This window comes from Capra hircus, chromosome 11 (genome assembly GCF_001704415.2).
Source record: "Capra hircus breed San Clemente chromosome 11, ASM170441v1, whole genome shotgun sequence".
Lineage (NCBI taxonomy): Eukaryota > Metazoa > Chordata > Mammalia > Artiodactyla > Bovidae > Capra > Capra hircus.
In genome coordinates, this window is record NC_030818.1 from 11991599 (window position 1) to 12008242 (window position 16644).

Below are 16644 nucleotides of genomic sequence, written 5' to 3' on the forward strand. Positions count from 1 at the left end.
AGTGTTACTCAGAGAGCAGGGAAGAAGGTTGGTGTGAAAAGACAGCTCTTTCACAGAATAGTTCTTTAAGCATTCCTTACTTTGAAACTTAAGATTATCCCCAGAAAGAGAAGTTTGGCTTTGACCACTTAAAGTCATATAGTTAGGATTCTTGATGATCCAGAGCTCAGATCTGATCCCAGCAGGTTGACAGAGAGCTGTGGTTGGGATTCATTCTAAACATCTGTGAATCCAGTGTTCTTTGGATGCTTTCTTAGATGGAGAAGGGAGAAAAAGTTTTCTTCTTGTCCTCTTCATTCCCTTACCCACAGTCTCAAAACTACAGAAAAACAATAAAGTAAGTATCACAAGGACTTTTACTGGAAGGCAGAATCAAATGATGAGAGCCTTTGGAGTTTGACAAGGCTGAATTCACATCTTTGGTCCACAGCTCACGAGATGTTTTCATATGGCTTAACTTCTCTACCCTTATCTATAAAGTGAAAGTGAAGTCACTTAGTCGTGTCCGTCTCTTTGTGACCCTGTGGACTGTAGCCCACCAGGCTCCTCCATCCATGGGATTCTCCAGGCAAGAATACTGGAGTGGGGTGCCATTTCCTTCTCCAGGGGATCTTCCCAACCCAGCGATCGAACCCAGGTCTCCTGCATTGCAGGCAGACGCTTTAACCTCTGAGCCACCAGGGAAGCCCTTACCTATAAAGTGAAGTGAAGTCACTCAGTTGTATCCGACTCTTTGTGACCGCATAGACTGTAGCCTACCAGGCTCCTCTGACCATGGGATTTTCCAGGCAATAGTACTGGAGTGGATTGCCATTTCCTTCTCCAGGGGATCTTCCCAACCCAGGGCTCGAACCCGGGTCTCCCACATTGTAGACAGATGCTTTACCGTCTGAGCCCCTCATGGGGTTCTTGTGAGAATTATATGAGAAACTATTTTCAAAACACTTGGCACATAATCAGTGTTCAATATATGGAAGCGGCTGCTCTGGTGATGGTGGTAGGGTTTGTGGTGTTACTTTGGGTGATGATACTTTCTCTAAACTGTTCACCTCTACTCACTTGTATTTACTACTATGACATAGCACTTAGTATTGTATAATTGAAGTATATAGTAATGGAAAGTTATGAATACTAAACTTTCTGTATTTCCTTGATATTTGTGAGAGTCCTATGCATTTTTCTTAGTTGTGTTTAGTTATATCTGTGTATGAAACAATGGATGGTATCTCCCTTTTCGTAGAAGAGAATGAGACAGCCCTGAAGCATAAAGTTGGACGGCAGTGTGAACCTACTTTGCAGTCTAGAACTATTGCTTCATTTAGACATACCAAAATTTTAAATGCCATAGTTTCTTTCCCTGCAAATCACATAAATTTCAAGGAAATGTAGACGCATGAAATGACACTGCAGTAACCCACTGAGTGCAAAGTTTTATGGTACAAGGGAGACTGTAAATCGAGAATAGGAGGTAGATGGAATAATTCAAATTAGATGATGTGAATCTGCGTATATTTTTGAAGGAAGTGGGTTGATTTGGTTACTAAAGAGCTCCATGGTGAAAATAAAAAACGTATTATCACAGGTCTTGACTTATGCCCAGTGATGTTCCTCACTATGGTAATAAGCCTGACTTTGAATTTACAATATGAATTTTCACCAATGTACTCTTCTTGGTTTCCCAAAACTTTTTTTTAAAAGGTATTTTAACTGAATTGAGAAGTAGTATGAACTATTTAAGTCCTTTGGTAATTGACTTTCAGTTCATTTAGTTGATATTTATTGACTCTCTTGGAATATGGAAATATTGTAGCTGCATCAAGAGGAAGTATGATGTTGCCTATAGAGCTTTTTATAAGACTGTGTGACTCAGTCTCCCTGCATCCCAGGTTCCTCATATATTCGAAATATGATGATAATGCTTAGGTCATTTTTCATCTTCTCTGACATTCTATTTCTGTTCATGTATAGTCTCTGTACACTATCATAGCCTCATAAGATATAACCTAGTTGTGATTATCACTGATTTAAAACTATTCCTGGGGGTATCCAAAGGCAGTTTGGGTCAGATTAAGTTTTCTTATGTTCCAGATTCTTATTCTGTCCTAGAGTTTGGTGGTTCATTCCTAGAAAGAATCTACTTCATAAGCAGATTACTTAATAAAGAGGGTGAAAGCACCAATTTTTATTGCTTAATGCTTTGATTATTATTGCCTAAGTCTCTGTTTATCCTTTCTTAGAAAACCTATGGATGCTGTGGTAACCAGAAGCAATGGAAACCAGAAGTAGAAAGGGAAACACGGGAATGAATAGCAGACTGTGAATTAGCAAAGCTCCAAAATGCTTTCTAGAATTAGAAAAATGCTTAACAATGAAAATATACATTTCTGCAATTATCACTGTTTGGAAATAAAGAATTACCTTGAGTGGGAGGAAATAGGGTGGAAAGTGATTGGAGGACAGTTAAGTAATTCAGTGTGTTAAGGTAGTATATAGCATATGGTCAAGTGCCTTTGGCTCTATTGATATAAACTGATAGATTTGTTTCGTGTTAATGCTAAAGTTGATAAGCTGTTTAATATTTTGGGATAAATAATGAGTTTAAAGTATCAACTAGCTTGTCCTAAATTACATTTCTAATGAGTGATGAACATAAAAATTCAAACCTTGGTCTTTCTGATTGTGAGCTGTCTTATTTTAATTTTATTAGGTCAATTTTGCTTCTCCTTGGCAATCTGTTTTGACTGCTCGAAACAAGCTTTTCAAATGTTATCTTCTCAGCCTCCAGCTTAATTGGACTTGTAGCTGTTTAATTTTTACAACATCTCCTTGTTCAGTTTGTTAGGACCTTTAAGTATCTATCTTGGCCTAGATAATTATTTTGAACTTTAAGTTAAAAAGCATGCCCCAGCAGATACTAAGTATTTGAAGAGCTGGCTCCTGAACTACTACTGTCCTACCTGTTTGGACCTAGTTTTTATGTCTTAGATAACCTGTCAACCCTGTTATTATCTGAACCTGTTTCGGCCCAACTGTTCCAGTATAAGACAGTGTAAGATTTACTGTTGCTTTTTAGGTGATGATTTACTGGAAAGATACAGATTTAGGATTGGGTAGAAGTAACAAATAGCTGTATTAGTTTGTCTAAATTTCTTAACTTCACAGAGAAGTGAGGTTTATTCATCTACAAGATAGGAATAATGCCAACTTCTTGGGGTGATTGGGAGAATTAAGTGAAGTAACATAAGATGTCAGCTGCCTGAGACAGAGTGTCTTTCCCTTTTCTCTGCCTTCTGATTTGCAGTGTTATCTCTGGACTTAACGTTTTAGTCTATCCTAATTGCTTCACTGCACTCCCACTCTCACTGTTGAAAAGCCATAGGGCTTCTCACAGCTTTGATCTGCTGCCTCTGAGTGTTCACATGGGATGTAGCCTAACAACTGTGTTGAATTATATGGCTTCTTGGTGGCACCTGTTCTAGGTTTCCAGCATGCCATTTAATGTGGATTTCTTTTTGTGACTTTTCTCTTTAGGCTACTTTATGCTTCCATTGCCTTTCTGACTTGGTCTCTATTCCCTAACTTAAGTATTTCCATTTGTTGTCTTAAATCACCTACAGAGTGTGGGTCTTGAGAACATACAAACAGAACCATCTAGAGGAGGAACATTTTTAGAATGTGTAATGTCACTGTTTATTAGTTATTTTTTATTCTATAAAATAATTTTTAATCAAATAAAATTTAGAAAATTTCTACTTTTTTTTTTTTTTTTACTTTCTCAAAGGTAGAAGCCAGACATACAAATCATAAAATATCTCTTATTTAATTGTGGAAAAAATTGTTATAGTACTCATGCTGGTGATTATGCAACTCAGAAATATCTAGGAACATTGTAAATCAGAACATACTGTAGGCAGAGCTATTTATAGTTAGGTATTTGGAAATCTGGCTTCTACCTGTGTTCTCTTCATATATACACATGTACATTATGAATCAGTCTCATTCTAGTAGATTCAAAAAATAACCTTAAAGGAATTATCTGAAGTATGTAAAAAGGCATGCAAATTGAAAACTTCACTGTGGTATTGTTTGTTCTATTTGTTCAATTTAAAGCCTGCTACTTTTGTAGAAGGGGCTTCCCTGGTGGCTCAGTGGAAAAGAATCTGCCTGCCAATAGAAAGGGGTTCAGTCTCTGGGTTCTGAAGATCCAACTGGAGAAGGAAATGGCAGCCCACTCCAGTATTCTTACCTGGGAAATCCCATGGACAGGGAAGTCTGGAGGGCTGTAGTCCATGAGGTCACTAAAGAGTCAGACGTCTTAGCGGCTAGACAACAGCAACAACTTTTGTAGAAGGTCCTGGCCCAGAGAAACATGTGAAAAAAAATATATATATATATATATATGAAAACTATAGTCAGAATCTGGCATAATAGCTAAAGGAAAAAAAAAAACATAAACCATCAAGAACAGAAGAATGGACAGATGGATTATGGTATAGTCCTAAAATGGGATACTGTGGAATAATTAAAGGGATAAACTACAACCACATGTATTCCATTAAAAAAAATCCGCATTCATAACACTGACAGCAAGTTGTAGAAGGATATCCTGTGTAGTAATAGAAAGTTCCAAATACATAAAATAAGATGTTGTTTCTTATTTTATACTTGTCATATAATATTTTTATAATACAAATGGTATACTTAACACAAGAAATGGTCACCTCTGGGGAAGGGAAGAAAATGATTTAAGGAGGCCATATAGGGGTGTTAACTGTATTTCTTATGTTTAGTGGATATGTGTGCTCGTCATAGAATTATATATATTTTTCTGTATGACTGAAATACTTCATTATTTCAAAAAAGAAGGATCCACTGAGTAATATGAGGAGTCAGACTTTTAAAAACTTATCAGGCTTTTCAGACCAGATGATAAATAGCAGAAATAAAATAAATATACATCTGGGGAAGAAATGGATATGTCCTCCATACTGTATAACTCAGACCTGGGACTAAAATATAATTCACTAGTGTAAAAATGAATCTTTCAAAGAAATAGCAAATTACTAATTTTAATATCAGTGTTTTGAAAATTAGAATGTGTGCTCATAAACTTCAGTGCTTATTTTTTGAGAAAATTTACCCTTTTATTAATTTTTTCAGAAAACTTTTGTTTTAAACCATTCTTTTCATTTTATATGTGTTAAATCATAAAATAGTAAACACTTTGGTTTCTAGATAAGTTAGAAAATTGTTTTCATTTGCTCTTTAAGAACTGCAGTAGTTTTGAAAAGATTGCTGAAATTTATTCTCTCTGGAAACATTCTTTCTCAGTTTAATTAAGATTTTGAGTATTGTTTATCTATTGTTGGTTTAGGGGAAAAACACTTTGTGAATGAAGAGCTGGGCTTTATGAATTTTAGCTGAGTATTATAGTGACATGACTAATGGTAATGGAGCTAATATTTAAGATGTTTGCCATCAGGTGCTATTAATTTCAAAGTTATTTGAAAGGAAGGGTTATCATGATGGAGAAAACCTTTAAAGAAATTCCTGATTGATATTATACATGTTTCAATGCCATGCTCCCAAATCATCCCACCCTCGCCCTCTGCCACAGAGTCCAAAAGACTGTTATATATATCTGTGTCTCTTCACTGAGATGACCCAGAGGGATGGTATGGGGAGGGAGGAGGGAGGGGGGTTCAGGATGGGGAACACGTGTATACCTGTGGTGGATTCATGTTGATGTATGGCAAAACTAATACAATATTGTAAAGTAATTAACCTCCAATTAAAATACATAAATTTATATTTAAAAAAAGAAATTCCCAATTGAAAAATAAATGATTTTAATTTTTGTTGGAATTTCATTTTAATCCATCAACCTTATGATTTGCTTTCTTGTATTTCAGGGAAAGGTGGCCCAGACAGCATGTATGTCAGCTTGCAAGCATTTAGCCACATCTTTGATGCAACTTTTGCTGGAGGCTGAAGTAAGGCAGCTCACCTTGGGAGCATTACAGCAGTTCAACTTGGATGTCAGAGAATGTGAACGTAAGACAGTAAACCATCTTTGTTTATTTGTTTTACCTGCCTACTCACTTCTGCAGGAAAAAAGTTTTAGGTCTGTGGGGTTTTGGTCCTAATGGAATCAAAGAATATCTAAGTGACAGAAATAATTTGTAGGTCTAAAAGTAAGAGTCTGTCAGCAAGCTGATTTGAACACCCAAAGTGCATAGACCCACATATAGGAAAAAGACCCCTGGCCACATGGAAGTCTAGAGGGGAATACAAGGCAGACATGCATTTCATACACATCAAAGGAAACCTGATTAGTTCATAGACTTCAAAAGAATGCAGTTCTCAACTATTTGCTTTTTATCTTGTAATTTAAAATTATTTTTTCATCTTATGTGCAAACTCTTCTTAGTCTAAAGAACAAATAGAGTATGCATTTATCAGTCAGAAATGCTTTCTATGATAGGTAGAAACAGAAAACCTTAGACAGAGTAGTTAAATAGGTTTTGATTTTCTCAGAGACAGTGTGTTGCTGTACTAATTTAGTTGTTCAGTGATGTCATCAAGGACCCAAGCTCTTTTGTTCCCTCTCCTCTGTCATACTTAGGAATATAGAATTTTCCTCCTCATATATATTATAGTCAGAAAGGATTCACATTCAGTGGACAAAAAGGTGCCAAGATCACCTAGTCTTTTTTATTTAAAAAATTAAAATCTTTTCAGTAAACCCCTAACAAACTTTCCCGTATGTCTCGTTGATCAAAATATAGTTGTATAATATTGAAGAAGTGAATGAGTCTTATTTTCATGTGTAATTAGTAGATTTATCACAGTCCAGATTCTAATCTAGTTTCATAAATAAATTATTCATTAAATGCAAAATATATATATAATTGTATGATCACCTCCAGCTCTCAGGGAGGCTGGGGGACTGAGTCTCTGGCAGAGTGAAAGAGGAGCATCATTCCTGACATAGCTCATTTATCATGAATCATCTACTTAGAATTAAACGTGAAATCAAGCTTTGGTTAGCAAAGAAGGAAGGGATGAAAAGTGTTGTAGTGTTCACTGTGCCATTGGTGAGAAATGAAAATGAACTAAAATGATATGACTTCTGGAAACTTCTGTTTCTAGAAAAATTAAACCAGTGAAAAATTACATAAGTGTACTAACACTTCTGCCTCACCTTTTCATTTTTCTACTGCTTACTGGTTTCCTTTGGTGGGCATTTTTTTTTAATGTACCATGCAACGGCAGGATCTTAGTTCTCCAACCAGGTGTTGTACCTGGGTTCCCTGCAGTGGAAGCGTGGAGTCCTGACCACTGGACTGCCAGTGAACTCCACCTCTTGGTTGACTTTTGATGGCCAGAAATTAAGGCTATGCTATTTTTAATTAATTAAATAAGACTTCCAGTTCCAGCATCACAGCGTAACAGCTGTCAAAGTCACCCTTGTGCCATAAACAGCTCTAAAACTGGATTAACTGTATGAAGCAACCTTTTTCATGCATTAGACAGCAGACAGCACACGATTCTGATCCTTCAAAGAGGAAGTGCACAAGGTAACCTTGACATTTGCTCTTGTTTTCTGTCTAAGGGCACTATCTAGACACAGCACAGAAAAGTAGAACCGCTATAAAAAGCTGTGTTTTACATAGGAAAATACCCAGAGATTGGCATATAGAACTGTTGAGACAGCTTAGCTTAGGTTTATGGACCAAGGTACCATAGAGCAAGGAGTTGTTTGGAGAAATAGCTCTGGAAATATGCATTGGAGATCTCTTGAGTCTTTGATCAAAAACTAAGTTGCCATGTGTGGTGTAAAACTCTGGGAGGCTTAGCAGAGAATAGCCACTAAGGAGCTATGAGCTGAATAGGAATGCCAGATATCACAGAGTGCTAGGAAGCCCTGGAATTCTGGCCAACCAGAGTGGAAAGACCACCTTAACATATTGTGCATTCAGTAATACCCTTGAAAGTTAGGCTTTAAGAATACTTTTCAAGCTCTGGAGTAAGAGCTAATCTTGATCCACCCTAATAAAGCCTAATAATAAGACTTGACAAGATGAAGGTAATCCACCAGTAAAATAACTGCCTGCCAAAACATTCAAGAGTCTTTGAAGGAAGAGGAACATGAAAAAGTTTTCAGATTCCCACCATCTAGCATCTACAATTTCACATCAAAAAACTAAAATTTGGGACTTCCCTGGTAGTACAGTGGATAAGAATCCACCTGCCAATGCAGGAAACAGGTTCAGTTCCTGATCCAGGAAGATGCCAAATTCCGCTGAGCAACTAAAAGCCTGTAAACTATGACTAATGAAGCCCATGCGCCCTATAACCAGCAGGCTGCAACTACTGAGCCTGTGTGCCTAAAGCCTGTGCACAAGAGAAGCCACTGCAATGAGAAGCCCCCTCGCTGCAACTGGAGATTAGCCCCCGCTCTCTACAAGCAGAGAAAGCCTGTGTGCAGCAATGAAGACCCAGTGCAACCAGAAAAATAAAACAAACATTAAAAAATCTTTAAAAACCCTACAGTCTGACAAACAAATATGTAGGGAAACATGACCCATAACAAGACAAGATGAAAAATAGAAATAGATCCATTGATTATACAAATGTTGAAAATAGTGGACAGGGCCTTAAGAAAACAGAATATAGTCAATAATACAAAGGAAAAGGTGGAATGACTGTAGCTGAAATCTTTTCCAGGTTTGATTTTAAAAAGTGTTAACTCGCTGATTTAAAAAGCTTAACAAATTTTTAACAAGATAAACATATAGCCACACCCAGGTACATTATGGTCAGACTGCTAAAAATAGTAATAAAAAAGAAAATCTTCAAAGCAAAAGAAAATACACATTACATAATAAAGAACAATGATAAGAATTGGAAACAATGCAATCCAGAAAGCAGTAGAAGAACATCTGTACAAGACTGAAGGAAAAAGAAAAAGTCTGTTAACCTTAACTCAGAAATTCTTTTTCTTGTGAAAAATTTCCTTCAAAGATAAAGGTAAAATATAGACATTTTCAAATATGGAAGTTGAAAAAATTTGTCACCAGAAGATCACCACATTTAAAAGCTGGTTTTTCAAGTTGGAAGGAAATTATACTACCTGTGACCCCAGCTCTGCAGTGAAGACAACATTGTTCAAAGATGTAAACCACAGTATCTCTTTCCTCACATCTTTTTGTAGAATCTTGACGCTACTAAGAATTGACGTCTGTTAGACTGAAGCGACTTAGCAGCAGCAGCAGCAGCAGCAGCAGAGGGAAGTGCGCAGTATTATATGCATCAAAATTATTTAATTGAAAAAATAATCAATATCTAATTCCCCTTCTCTTGAATCTGGGCAAGCCTGTGACTTGATTGTAACCCACAGAATGTGGCAAAAGTGACTTTTGTGGCTGGATCATAAAAGACAATGCAACCTCCATGTTCTTAGTTAGCTCCTGTATAACAAGCCGCTCTGCCCTGAGGCGCCCACGCTGTGAGGAAGCCTAAACCAGCTCGTGTGGACAGGCTGCATGGAGGAACTCTGGTATATGACGTATAAAATTGGATGCTGTTGCTGCTGGGTTTTGTTGTACTCCTTCAAATAGTGCTAGATTTTCTTCTGACCTGCAATTGCATTACTGGTTGGATCCTTTTGAGATTTGTTTTTCATTTATATTGGGTCTAGAGCAACCTTTTGTCTCAGTCAGATTTAACCCCAAATCTAAAGCAATGCCCTTTGAAATATTCTACCTCATTACCCAAAATATCTGAAGATATTTCAACTCTGACTGGTGGAAACCCAAAGTATGCCTGGCCATAGAAGAACTCCACAAATCATTCTGCCATTTCTTTCTCATACTTCTGTCCCCAGCCTTGGGCAGTTTCTTCTCATGCGTGTACATGTTAACCTTCAGCCAGGTATTCAGTGGGGCCCTTTCATAGTGTTCCTCTTGCAGCTTCCTCCACATGACCATTGGCACGGCAAACACTAGTTGTCATGGCATCCTGGACTACAGTCTCTGGCTTTTGAACTCAGACTAGCATGTTTGTTTGGGTTCCCTCCCTCTGCCCACTATGCATCATACCTAGAAACTGCTGCTAGACATGCTCACCTGGTTTGTTTTCTTTCTGTCAGGGATCACAGCCCTGCATTGATTGTTATCTAATATCTAAAACCATTCTTTCAGATGCTTTGGCCAGTTTTCCAGGTTTTTGTGTGTATATATGTGTGCACTATGCCAAAGCCTTTGACTATGTGGATCAGAATAAACTGTGGAAAATTCTGAAAGAGATAGGAATACCAGACCACCTGACCCACCTCTTGAGAAACCAGTATGCAGGTCAGGAAGCAACAGTTAGAACTGGACATGGAACAACAGACTGGTTCCAAATAGGAAAAGGAGTATGTCAAGGCTGTATATTGTCACCCTGCTTATTTAACTTCTATGCAGAGTACATCATGAGAAACGCTGGGCTGGCAGAAGCACAAGCTGGAATCAAGATTGCCAGGAGAAATATCAATAACCTCAGCTATGCAGATGACACCACCCTTATGGCAGAAAGTGAAGAGGAACTAAAAAGCCTCTTGATGAAAGTGAAAGAGGAGAGTGAAAAAGTTGGCTTAAAGCTCAACATTCAGAAAACGAAGATCATGGCATCTGGTCCCATCACATCATGGCAGATAGATGGGGAAACAGTGGAAACAATGTCCAACTTTATTTTGGGGGGCTCCAAAATCACTGCAGATGGTGATTGCAGCCATGAAATTAAAAGATGCTTACTCTTTGGAACAAAAGTTATGACCAACCTAGATAGCATATTCAAAAGCAGAGACATTACTTTGCCAACAAAGGTCCGTCTAGTCAAGGCTGTGGTTTTTCCTGTGGTTATGTATGGATGTGAGAGTTGGACTGTGAAGAAAGCTGAGCACTGAAGAATTGGTGCTTTTGAACTGTGGTGTTGGAGAAGACTCTTGAGAGTCCCTTGGACTGCAAGGAGATCCAGCCAGTCCATCCTAAAGGAGATCAGTCCTGGGTGTTCATTGGATGGACGGATGCTGCAGCTGAAACTCCAATACTTTGGCCACCTTGCGCGAAGAGTTGACTCATTGGAAAAGACCCTGATGCTGGGAGGGATTGGGGGCAGGAGGAGAAGGGGACGACAGAGGATGAGATGGCTGGATGGCATCACCGACTTGATGGTCATGACTTTGAGTGAACTCCGGGAGTTGGTGATGGACAGGGAGGCCTGGCCTGCTGCGATTCATGGGGTCGCAAAGAGTTGGACACGACTGAGAGACTAAACTGAACTGATGTGTGCAGTGAGAAGATGAGTCTTCTTCCTATTACTCCTTCGTGAAATTAGGTGAATTCCATCATGACATTAAGTGAATTTCATGGTGGAATTAAGTGAATATCTTTTCAAAGTTTTACTTTTTAATTTATATATTTTTGAAAGTAATATCTGCTTTTTAAAATTTCCAGGGTAAAAAAGTACAAAAAATTATCATAATCTCATCATTCAAAAATAAGTACAATTCCAGGGATTGTATCCAGGCATGATAACATCCAGCTGCTGCTGCTGCTAAGTCCAACTCTCTGCGACCCCATAGACGGCAGCCCACCAGGCTCCCCCGTCCCTGGGATTCTCCAGGCAAGAACACTGGAGTGGTTGCTATTTCCTTCTCCAATGCACGAAAGTGAAGAGTGAAAGTGAAGTCACTCAGTCATGTCCAACTCTTAGCGACCCCATGGACTGCAGCCCACCAGGCTCCTCCATCCATGGGATTTTCCAGGCAAAAGAGTACTGGAGTGGGGTGCCGTTGCCTTCTCTGATAACATCCAGCAGCCATAGAATTTTTTCTAGAAGTCATTCACTGGATTCCTTGCATCTAGTTAGCCAAAATTGTTTCACCTGCTTCTGTCTTAACCAATTATTCCCCAGGAGAATGAAAACATGATTGGATAAACCAATCAAAATTGATTCTTAATGTTAAATATGAAGTTATCCTTTTCTGAATCTTGAGGAATAGTAGAAGCTCATTGTGATATAAATAAAAGGGAGGAAAACAACCAGTTATTGTTGCTGTTGTTCAGTCACTATGTTGTGTCTGACTCTTTCTGTGGCACTCCAGCTTCCTCTGTTCTTGAGTGTCTCCCAGAGTTTGCTCAGCTTCGTGTCCAGTGAGTCCAGTGATGCTATCTAACCATTTCATCCTCTGTCACCCTTTTTTCCTTTTGCCTTCAATCTTTCCCAGCATTAGGGTCTTTTCCAATGAGTTGGTTCTTTGAATCAGATGGCCAAAGTATTGGAGCTTCAGCTTCACCATCAGTCCTTCCAATGAATATTCAGGGTTGCTTTCCTTTAGGATTGACTGATTAGGTCTCCTTGCTGTCCAAGGGACTCTCAAGAGTCTTCTCCAACACCGCGGTTCAAAAGCATCAATTCTTCATGGCCAGTTCTCACCGCCATACATGACGACTGGAAACACCGTAGCGTTGACTATGCAGACTTTTGTCAGCAAAGTGCTGTCTATGCTTTTTAATACACTGTCTAGGTTTGTGATAGCTTTCCTTCCAAGGAGCAAATGTCTTTTAATTTTATGGCTGCAGTCACCATCCACAGTGACGTTGGAGCCCACGAAAATAGAGTCTGTCACTGCTTCCACTTTTTCTTCTACTTGCCATGAAGTGGTAGGACTGGATGCCATGATCTTAGTTTTTTTTAATGTTGAGTTTCAAGCCAGCTTTTTCACTCTCCTCTTTCACCCTCGTCAAGAGGCTCTTTAGTTCCTCTTCACTTTCTGCCATTAGAATGGTATCATGTGCATATCTGAGGTTATTGATGTTTCTCCCAGAAATCTTGATTCTAGCTTGAGCTTCATCCATCCTGGCATTTTTCACGATGTACTCTGCATATAATTTAAATAAACAGCCAGTAGCATTGGTTGAATAGGAAAATCTGATGGATGATTGGGAATGACTTGTGACTGCATTTTTGATAGAGCTAAAAGATAAAGAGGGATGAAAGGTGATAAGCTAAAATATATTAACCTCGAGGAGGAGGAGCACTGAGAGAATAAGGAAAATGCCCATCTTATAGCCCAATTCTGAAAGTCATTTTATATGAAAGAATGAACAGTTTCTATTTAGACAATTTATAGGTGAATTGGTATCCTAGTAGAGAGCTATATTTCAGTTAATATTGAGGAAGAGACCATGAAAAGGTGGAAACTGTGCAAATAGTTTGTTAATTTTGCAAAAGGAGTCCCAGCGGCCAGTGTCTTATCTGAAAAGCCATTCAATATCTATAATAGCCTTTTGTAATTGGGATCAGCTTGAAGCTAACATTTGTAAAGCATGACAGTGCCTCTAATAACCCTATTACCACTGAAATTTTTTCTCCGTATATTGAAGAACCTCTAAGGTTCATTGATTTAGAATTTAATGTTTCATTTCTGATTGGCATTAATTTGTCTGTCAAAAAACTTTTCATGGACATTTATTTTAATTTAAAAGAAAGAATTCTATGTCTTTTGGTATACCATCCCCCTCATTTTCTTCTTTAGATGCTCAGTGGTCTATAAAAAATCTTAAAGAAATGATACATAAGATTCACATAACTATACAGAGGCGTATTAAAGCAACTCCAAATGACAAGATAATTAACACTTACATCTTTCTACCCAGTGGTGTGTACGTGAGGTATTTTTGCTATTGTCTCTGAGTCCTTGGAAGAACTGTGTATAGGTCTTAAATAAAACTTTGGACAAGATACAATGTGAGTGTATCTTTAGTGTTTGACTCTGAGGCCTGGCCTGCCACTTTGTTAGATTCAAATACTTAGACGATAATCAATTAGGATAGTGTAGTCATTAAGAACTCAAATTTTAGAGTCAGCTCAATCAGATGGATTCAAGTCACCACTTCTTTTTAGTGTGATCGTGTATAAATTATTTAACCTCTTATAGCTCCATTTATGAAATAGGTACAATAATAGTACCTAATATTACAGGAATGGGTTTAGAATTAAATGAGATAATGCATGAAAGAGTTTATTTCATTACTGGCAAAATATTAAATTTGCAGTAAGGAATAACTTCTCCTGTTGTTATCATTGTCAGCAGCCACAGCAGTTAATAAACATCCAGCAACTCTCAGAAGGTCCTTTGCAGACCATGCAGACCTTTGTCTGTAGTTTGTGAATCAGTTAGGTTTGGAGATGCCCTTTTATTTGATTTATGTTGTGCTTTTTTGTAGCTGTCTTTCAAACTTCCATATTTATTTGGAAAGTTATCATCCAGAACTGATAATTTTCTAATTCTTAGCTTATGCTTTTGCAAGAAATCAATTAGTTAGCTCAGATGTTTACTAGAGATGGTACCTACTGCTTTGGATTCCACCATCTAGGAATGTTGTTGATTTCTTACTGACAGACTGTCAAACCAAGTACCTTTAAGGTGATAATTATTAGGACTTAGGAGATATGAAGAAAATATTCCTTTTCCTTTAAAAATTGACAGTAACCTCTCGGTATTTCTTCTCTGTTTGAGTTTCATCTTATAGTCTCCATATGTCTTATATGTAGTTTTGGATATTGGAACACTGGATCCCAACAGAGAAACTGGATTTTGAATACTAGCAGGTCTTGATCACCTAATGCTTACCTCCTTGATCAAACTTGGGCTATTGTAACTTTCATGTACTAGGATGTTCAGTCTGTGTCTGGCTTTGGAATTTCCAAACCTTTCACTTTGTATATTCTAAAAATATGGAGGTCTGGGTTTATATTCAGGCTCAACTACTTGTTAACAGCACTAATTCAGTAATTTGTTCATTTGTTCAACAAGTTCATGTGAAGCCCCTACTCCATGCAAAGTACCATGCTGGAGGCTTGAAACAAAATGGGAAACCACTGACGTTAAATAAGAGAGTAATGAATCTAAATTCATTAGATATGTGGATTGAAAAGGAACTCTCCAATTTATCAGGAGCCTCAGAGATCTGTTGTAAGGCTGTTGCAGTAATCCATGATAGAGATAATTTGGAAGCTTCAGCATATTTATGCATCATAATTCAAGCCATTGGAATGAATGAAGCAACTCATCTAACCTCTCTGAGTCCATCAGTAAACTGGAAATGCTAATCCCTGTATATTTTTCTCACAGTATTGTTATGAAGTCAAATGAGATACTATACATAAAATCATTAGTATACAGCCATGGAAATTTTATTTATTATAGCTGTCATATCTTTATCCGTATGCTTTCATATGTTTTCATCTTGTTTTCTTTCCCAATATTTTCAGATTTTAACAATCTATTCACGTTCCTAAATTATTTGAAGGATAGATGTGTTAAAAATATAACAATTAAACCAAGTCCAGGGGACATTTGGTTGTGAGGAAATGCAGCAGCAGTCGCATCTTTTTAAATTTGCCATAATCGTCTTTTCCCAGGGCCCATCAGCCTTTTGCACAGAACAGACCAAGTCCTTGTACAGGAAGGCTAATAGTATGCTTCTTGCCAGCTTCCCAGCTCTTGGATGGTCAAGTTAACCAGAGCTCGGTTTGCTCTTTTGGAAATGAGCAAGGACTCCAAAGCCTTGTATTTCACCCTTCTTACCATAATAGCCCTTGCTTTACAGGTCAAGAAACCAATGTGGAGAATCTGCCTAAACTCAGGACTTAATAAAACAATTTCAGGTTAGATTCATGACTTTACTGAGTGAATTATGGTATAAAATATAGGCAGAACACCATTTGTCACTTAACTCCATAAACCCCACTCTAACTGAAAGATGAGATCACTTTCTACATTCCTAGAGCAGTAGTTTTAGCTCAAAGTCAAGATCAAATAGCCCACTACTGAAAAGTCTGAATTTTCTATCTCTTAGTATATATTTACTAAAACAAATGGCTGCAAGTTTCCCTTGTGGTATAGCAGGCTCTCCTCTGACTCAGGTGTGAGATGTTTTAGCAAATCTTACTAAAGGGGCAGACCTTAATAGACTTGCTTATGATTTTGCAACTGGAGCTTCTGAACTAAAGAATCTTTATAAAGTGATCTTTCTGAATTTTAAGTACTAAGCCCAAATACCTGCCATTTGAGGTAACTGTACTCACTTTTTATTTTTTCTGTTACTTGAGTCCAGCTATCCTTGACTGTCCACCTCTGTATAGTTAATTATCCCCATAGACTCTCCACAAGAGTCTGTCTGAGAACTTTCAGGCATCCCTTTACCAGTCTCTTCCTGGTGAGAGGGAGACGGAAGAGAAGTGAGTCCTCAGGACCCTGGTCAGAAGCATCACGGAACCATATGTGACAGGTCTCACATCCATTCTTCTCTTACAACCTTTGAAGTTTACATTTGCAAAAGGAATTTTGATCTTTAATAACTACGCCAGTGTTAAACTCCCTGGTGGCTCAGATGGTAAAGAATCCAACTGCCGTGCAAGAGACATGGGTTCGATCCTTGGGTCAGAAAGATCCCCTGGAAAAGGGAATGGTACGCACTCCAGTATTCTTGCCTGGAGAATTCCATGGACAGAGGAGCCTGGTAGGCTACAGTCCATGGTGTTTGCAAAGAGTCGGACACGACTGCATAACTAACACTTTCACTTTTCACA

At 38.0% G+C, this 16644-nt stretch overlaps 1 protein-coding gene across 1 annotated transcript in view; it reads left to right on the plus strand.

Annotated features, from left to right (window-relative positions):
- Window positions 1–16644, plus strand: part of EXOC6B (exocyst complex component 6B) — a 705276-nt gene that overhangs the window by 496728 nt on the left and 191904 nt on the right. Inside the window, exon 19 of the mRNA XM_005686374.3 lies at window positions 5913–6054. Coding sequence (XP_005686431.1) covers window positions 5913–6054 — 142 coding nt within the window. The remainder of the gene's footprint in view (window positions 1–5912; window positions 6055–16644) is intronic.